At 28.5% G+C, this 8226-nt stretch overlaps 1 protein-coding gene across 1 annotated transcript; it reads left to right on the plus strand.

Annotated features, from left to right (window-relative positions):
- Positions 1-1189: 1189 nt before the first annotated feature.
- Positions 1190-3054, plus strand: LOC111883929 (bidirectional sugar transporter N3). Its single transcript, XM_023880265.2, has 6 exons — positions 1190-1241; positions 1689-1725; positions 1815-2028; positions 2108-2266; positions 2509-2628; positions 2722-3054. Exons 1-6 carry the CDS (start codon positions 1190-1192, stop codon positions 3052-3054), a joined length of 915 nt encoding a protein of 304 aa, XP_023736033.1.
- Positions 3055-8226: the final 5172 nt, after the last annotated feature.

Consider the following 8226-nt stretch of genomic DNA (forward strand, 5'->3'; position numbering starts at 1 on the left):
GTGTCAATGGTCCGATTCGTGTTGGTGGATTTTTGGAGTGGTCCAAACACGCATCAGACAAGCATTCACATACATGATTGAATTAGCAGAACCATTGTTTATGTTTGTTCATTTAACTAAACAAATGATAATTTGTGTAAATGCTCATTCGTTTATTAATAAACTAACTTACTACCGAACGGTTCATGAATAGTATGCTGAACATTTGGTTCGTCTACAACCCTACATGCATGAGAGGACGAAATCACCACTTCTTAAATTCATGCTATTTCCTGTACGTTGAGCTTTAGCTGCCTTCTTAACTATAATCACTAGCTATTAAAATCATTATGTAGAATGTCTTGAAAGATTTCAAGTGATTAAAATTCGGTTTGCAAAATTTTAAAATTCAGATTTTTGAACATCATGTTTATTTATTGCATACTTATTCACAACAAATTAATTATATATGGTTTTAAAAGTGTCACACTCACTACTTTAACTGCTGGAAAAGCTTATTATCACATGTATAAAGTTTACATCAATGTTGTTATTTATAATGTACTTCATGTGTCTTTTATTATGTTACGTTATTTAAACATCAACATAAATGAAATACATTATCATTTGGACATGACGTCAAGCATACAAAATATTCGCTAAAGTAATTAATCATGATTATAACAAACTTCAAAGTAGATTAGTCATTTTTAAGCAACTACAAAGTTTTTAAACTTGTGAACTTGATATTCAAACTAAATCAAGTCGACATGTATTTGTACAATCTTTTAAGGTAAGATAAATTTCCTATGGTTAATCCTTTGTAAATAAAGGGGAAACAGAGTTAGAAGTCGAGACACGGGACTAAAAGGAGCACGTGAGATAGATAATAAGTAAGCATATGTATAGCAAATTAGAAACAAAAAAGAAATAATAAATGGTTTTATCGTACGCCACCTACCGTCTCCCCCTCTACTTGTCACGCAACAAGGATGGTTTATATGCCCACATTCTCAAACAATACCATATAAATGAATCCCCATTTCTTCATCTCCAATGAGATCCATCTTACAACTTATGTTTTTGTAAGACTAGTAAGAAGAGGTTTTAGGGTTTCTCAAGAAACCCATAAAGCTATCTCCATCCCTTCTCTTATACTATATATACATATTTATATTTATACATAAGTATATATTGCTAGATTATAAAAATGGAGATTTTCGATCTGCATCATCCGTTGATTCTGGTCTTTGGCATCCTGGGTAACCCTATATATAAACTCCTTTTATTTTTTAATTTTTTAATTTGATTTTTTATAATTTCAGGTTATATATATACACATATACAATATCAAGTATACTTGCCATGAATGAAAATGTGATGCTATTTCATCTTACGATTTAGTTACTAACTTATGATGCTAGCTAGGGTTATAAGATCAAATCTAGTTCCTTATGACACACTGTGCATAGGATAATCAATTAATAGTGATTTTGGCAATGTCGTTACACTTAACATACATAAATTATAGATACCATACGAGGTTTAAAATGCATGATCCACCTTCTTAGAATTAAAGCAATATGTGTGAGTGCATGTTATTAGACATGTATATAATCCATAATAACAACCAAACTACGAATGAAGAAAAAATATTTTTAATCATATATATTTGATCACCATGTTATACGCATGTGATGATGTTACAGGTAACATTGTGTCTACCGGTGTTTACTTTGCGCCACTGTAAGTGAATCGTCTTTTTATCTTTTGAGACTACTTCTGGTTTTGATAAATAAAAAGTTATTAGAACCTCTTGAATTATATTTACACAGGCCTACATTTATTCAAATATTGAAGCAAAAATCCACAATGGGGTTCCAGTCTTTGCCATATGTGGTGTCCATGTTTAGCGCATTGTTGTGGATGTACTATGCATTTATCAAAAAAGGCGACACTTTCCTTCTGATCACAATTAACGCTCTTGGTTCATTAGTTGAGTTTATTTACATCATCATTTTCTTGGTATATGCTACACCTAGTGTCAAGGTACATATGTTACTTACAAAATCCTACCAATTAATTTTCATCAATGACGTCATACTTATATCAATGTTGTTACGTACAGAAGCATACAATTATGGTTGTGAGTGCTACGATGGTGTTGTGCATTGTAATATCTCTGGGATCGTTTTACTTCTTGGAAGGAGTGAGTCGGGCACTAGTTGTGGGTTGGATTTGTGTTGGAGTTTCCGTTTGTGTTTTTGCAGCACCTCTTACCATAGTGGTTAGCACTTAGTAATTACTCATTATGATTTTCCGAGTTTATTTAACCCTTAATTAGTAATTAACAGCTTTAATATACTCCTAAAGCAAACAGAAACAAAGAATCCAATGAAATCGTCTGACTATGCATTTATCGGTAATAAAGGTGTTCAGGATTCTTGTAGGGAAACAGTGTTGGAGCATATTCTTATATTTTCTATTTTGTTAACACATATGTTAACTTCTTTTCTTTTAATTATATAGTTTCAAGTTGTGAAGACTAAAAGCATCGATTTCATGCCATTCCCATTATCATGCTTCCTCACGTTAAGCGCCATGATGTGGTTTGCGTATGGGATGTTCACATCTGACTTATGTGTTACTGTATATCTCAGATTCTTTTTAATTTCTTATTTAACAAATAATGGTTTTGTTTAACTAGTTATATAACTACAAGTTTGTGTACTTTTATTACAGGTTCCCAATGTTCTAGGTTTTGTATTGGGCATAATTCAGATGTCAGTATATAAATATTACAAACAAAATAGAAGAAAGGTGCCAGGCATTCTAGAAGCAAAGGAGAAAGAACACATAATAAACATAAATACATCCAATTCGGAAGTATACCCTGTGGATTCTGGTCAGAGCAGCGCAACTGAAACCGAAGAAGAAAAGAATACAACGAAGGGTGGTGGTGAAGTTATTGAGCATAATAAGTGCAGGCCAAGGGCGACGGTGGATGTTGAACCTTGTGGAGTGGAAGTAGTCACTATCAGTGTGAAGCCTGTGCTCATAATTTGTACAGCTTAATTCTGCTTCTCCATTAAATGGTTTATCAAACTATATATATAAAAATGGTCTTGATCATATCCATGTTGTAACACCAATGTATTGAGTGTGTCTAAAGGGATATTAAGTTACTCAGAAATTGCATATTTTAGATTCCATTTTTCTCGTTTTTTTTTTCTTAAATGGAACTTGGTTAGAAGACGAAAAAGTTCAACAAAGCTCAAACAGACGCACATCATTTAGTTATAACGGTCAAATCAACAAGGTATTAATTTAAGGAACCGTTCTTCGTGTGTGTGTATATATATATATATATATATATATATATATATATATATATATATATATATATATATATATATATATATATATATATATATATATATATATATAAGTTTAGGTTATTTTGTTTTTACTAACTATTGTGTGTTAGAATGCACAAATCTGGACCAAATGATGAAATTCATCAATGAACATGATTTGAGAGTGTATGATATTACAATGGGATAGCATCACAAATTTTAGCAAAAGAGTATTTTGGACAATTAACTACAATTATAAAAGGAAATTTTCAGATATTTATGGATAATTAATTCTCCTAATTTTAAAAATATGATTTTTTTTTAACTAATTCAATTTTAATTCTAACATAACTTGTAAACATAACCGATTTATTCTGTCAGAATATTTTTTTTAGTTAGAATGATGCTCTTTTAGACTTTTATTCTATTAGAATATTATTGAATAATAACAAAATTCAGGAATTTAAGTTTGAAAAATAACTACATTGTAACATATTTTGTCAGAATAACATAATGTCAATCATAAACTACTAATTACATTCTAAAAAGAATACACAAAATATATTATTGAACTAATAATATACTAAATAATTAATTGTGATTCTTTAAATAATAACAACATTCTGAAAGAATAACAAGTGTAATTCTTAAAAAATAACATCATTCTTAAACATTGAGTGTGATCATTCTTTAATTCATTCTTCAAACCTTTCCCATCATTTCTTCAAGTCATTCTTCAAGCCATTTCTATCACAAATTTTGTTAGAATGCAACAGTAAAATTCTGTTAGAATACATTATAAACATATAAATATTAAAATTTTATTAAAATAAAACAGTAAAATTCTAGCAGAATTTATTATCAACATATAAATAATTAACCAAAACAATAATCGGAAGACATGAATAAAAAAATTAACAGATTTTTATCCTCTCAATTCATTAACGATCAAATGAATAACAAATATCTAAACATTCTAAAGTATGTATAAATGTATTCCGACAAAATTACTAGCAACACATGTTTTATGTAACATTTATATTTTCATAGAATGAACATGTGTTTCCATTATGATATGAAAAAAATCCCCAACTTAACCCTCTTCATGCAAATTTTGGCAGAATGTCAGCTTAACCCTTATCATCAAAGACAAGTTTAGAACAATCAAATATCAAGAACAAATGGAAAATCAAGAACCATCTATCATTAAAATAAAATCAAATAGTCTTGGATTCGCCTTCAACTTACCTTCGCATAATTAAAATAAAATCAGTGCACTTAAAACATGAACAAATTGACCCTTGTTGAAGTCCCAAATAAGTGTTGTTGAAATTCCATGAAAATCAAACCACCTTACGATTGGAAAATGGTCGCTCCAGTTGGAGATTCCGAGAAGTTCATAGCCTTTGCTGACAAGCCTCTCGAGCTTATGTCCATCGCCACTGCCACAATTTTCACTAAAATCATCGTAGTATTTTCCAAACACAGACATCATGAAATTGTTTAAGGAAGCGAAATGGAGGATCTTTTTAACTTCCACGATACCATTTTCCTCCACTGATGACAAAACTTGACTAACCATTTTTAACCCGATGTTTTTCCTGAAAGCCCCAAACCTAGCAACCCTCTTAGGGCTAAAAAAATGGGTCGACAGGATTCTTCGAAGGTTACACCAGTAGTCACCGTAGGGAGCGAAACCCACGGCATGGTGAAACAAAAGCTCGTACGACTCTTTCACCGGACGATCAGCAAACGCCGAGCTGTTTAGTATTTCCTTGGCTGTTTCCGGGACGATCAGAAAACGCCATGAGAGGTTTAGCGATAAAAGAAGTAGAGAGCTTCGCCAGGGACCTGTGTGTTAAAGAAGAAGTGAATGCGAATATAAGGCCTAAATCTTCATACATACCGCTGATCAGTGTTGCACAATGGCGAAATCGAAGAAACGGCGGTGGGGAGATGTTGGTTTTTTAGGGTTTAAGTAATTAAGGAGAGATTAATTGAATGATTTTTTACAATAATTAGATATACTAAGTTTACAATTATACCATTTTTTAATTTAATTAATGATTTATTGTTTCCTGAATTCTCATTGGTGCATTTAGGCACACACTACATGCTAGAAACATTTGAACCTAACACACACTCTCTCTCTCTCTCTCTCTCTCTCTCTATATATATATATATATATATATATATATATATATATATATATAAACCCTAAAAAACATAAAAATACATAAAAAAATACTTATAAATCACAAAACTCTTTTTTAATTTTTTTTTTATAGAAAGATCGCAGCTTTTTTAATAAAATCGCTGAAAAAAACTAAAAAATCAATTTTTTTTTAAATTGGTTTTTTTTTGAAAAAATTTCAGCGATTTTATACTAAAAGCTGCAATTTTTTCATAAAAAGATTCAAAAATAAGTTTTGTGATCTGTATGTATTTTTTTATGCATTTTTTTTTATTTTTAGAGTTTTTTGTTTCTATAGAACCTAAACCTATATATATATATATATATATATATATATATATATATATATATATATATATATATATATATATATATATAGGGTTATGATATTTTGTTTTTACTAACTATTGTATGACAGAATGCACAGATCTGGACCAACAGATGTAATTAATCAATAGAGATGATGTGAGAGTGTATGATATTACAATGGGATAACATGTACCATATAATCTCATAAATTTTAGCAAAATGGTATTTTGGACAATTAACTATATTTATAAAAGGAAATTTTCAGATTTTTAGGGATAATCAATTCTCCTAATTTTAAAAATCTGAATTTTTTAATTAATTAATTTTAATTCTAACGTAATTTGTAAATATATTCGATTTTATTCTGTCAGAATATTTTTTTGTTAGAATGATGTTCTTTCAGAATTTTATTCTATTAGAATATTATTGAAGAATAACAAAATTATTGAATCTAAGGTTGAAAAATAATAACATTCTAATATATTTTTATACATCCGAACTTAAGTACAAATTCATACATATTCTTACAGACTAAAAATATTATACATTTTAATATAATTATACATATTATAAAAGAATATCTACAAAAATGAATAAATTCTTAAAAAATAACAGTATTCTTAAATTGTGAGTATGATCAAACTTTATTAATTCTTCAAGTTATTCCTATTAGGTCTTCAACTTATTGTTCCATTCATTTCTATCACAAATACAACAAAAAAGTAATAATGGTTAAAAACATGTTATTTACAATAACTATCACTTTATATGTTATGGTAGAATACATAAAATACATTCTGGCAGAATACATATAATTTATTCTGGCAAAATACATTCTGACAGAATTATTAAAATACATTCAAAACTATCATATTTACTGCTAATGTAATTTTAGATTGCAAATATACAACAGCAAGGGACAATAGAAATTTGAATTCAAAATCACAAACCAAACCAAAATAAACACCATAAAGTTGAATAACATTATGTGAAAATGCTTTTATAACATGCATTACTCGTTAGTATAAACATTTAAGCAAATATACTTGTTTTTAACAAACAAAATACATTTATCGTTCGCCATGCTTTCTTTCTTTTCCATTTCATAATTAAAAAAAATATTTCATTCTATGAGAATATAAAATATTATATAAAAAATGTGTTGCTAGTAAATCTGACAGAATGTATACTGCATGGTTAGATTCTTAAATTCTCTTTCAGACATTTCAACAAACACTTGTTAGACATTACCATGTAACAAATCGAACCTATACAATATTACCATATCCATACTATAAATAAACAATTTCGCAAATCCACATAACGTTAAACAAAAACAGTTATAATGTTTGTTTTAAACTATAGATATTAAAAACATACGTTGTTAAAAACAAATTAACTATTATTGTTAATTTCATTTATTATATGAACTATTTCTAAAATGATGAAGATGCATCGACACTTTCTTGATGTATCATATAAACCAAATTCATTATTATATTATAAGAATCTAATTGCACATAACGAGGATTGAACAATTAAAATTCATATACTAATGGTAAAATCAAAATCGCATATCAATATATACCTAACAAATTACATTCTTATACCCACATACAAAACAAAATCGAATTTGAGAAGAATTAGAGAAGAATTTATAACAAAAATATATTTTCTGAATTAATTATGTTTTAACATAGAAAAATAGACTTACTGTTGATGTGTTAATTCTTAATCGATTTGTTTAGAGATGGAGACCAGAGACGATCGAAGATGGAGCGGATGTCGTCAAAAATCACCAGGGAGATATAGTCGTAGTCGGCAATTGAAGATGAAGAATGTAGATGCGATTTAGGGTTGCATTGAATATGATTCTTGCCTTTTAAAATAATGGATGTGAATTAAAAATAATTATTAGTTTCCTAATTTATAGGATATAATTATTAATTTAATTTACCAATTTACTATACTACCCTTATTTATTTAATTAATGATTTAAAATTTTCTTGAATTCTTATTGGTTCATACAAGCACACAATAGTTGCTAAAAGCATTTGAACCTAGCTATATATATATATATATATATATATATATATATATATATATATATATATATATATATATATATATATGGTGAGGTTCAATAGAGAACCATAATTAACAATCAACCAATCGTGAGCGTTAGAAATCATAATGATCAATCGCCAAGGAAATAGATTTACACTTGTACATTGTACGCACACACACCAGATTATACCAAAAAGTTCATTTTCTTATCAAAAAACTCACCTCTTTTTTTTCGTTTAAAATATTTTTTAGGCCACATTTTTTATCGAAAAGAAAACCGAATATACCGTTGTTCTCGATTTTTCGTCCTCTTTCCATAGA

This window comes from Lactuca sativa, chromosome 8 (genome assembly GCF_002870075.4).
Source record: "Lactuca sativa cultivar Salinas chromosome 8, Lsat_Salinas_v11, whole genome shotgun sequence".
Lineage (NCBI taxonomy): Eukaryota > Viridiplantae > Streptophyta > Magnoliopsida > Asterales > Asteraceae > Lactuca > Lactuca sativa.

Coding starts and splice junctions, on each gene's coding strand:
- LOC111883929 (XM_023880265.2), top strand. CDS start 1,190: ATGGAGATTTTCGATCTGCATCATCCGTTGATTCTGGTCTTTGGCATC. Junction 1,242..1,688: donor TCTGGTCTTTGGCATCCTGG/GTAACCCTATAT, acceptor ATGATGTTACAG/GTAACATTGTGTCTACCGGT. Junction 2,629..2,721: donor CATCTGACTTATGTGTTACT/GTATATCTCAGA, acceptor CTTTTATTACAG/GTTCCCAATGTTCTAGGTTT.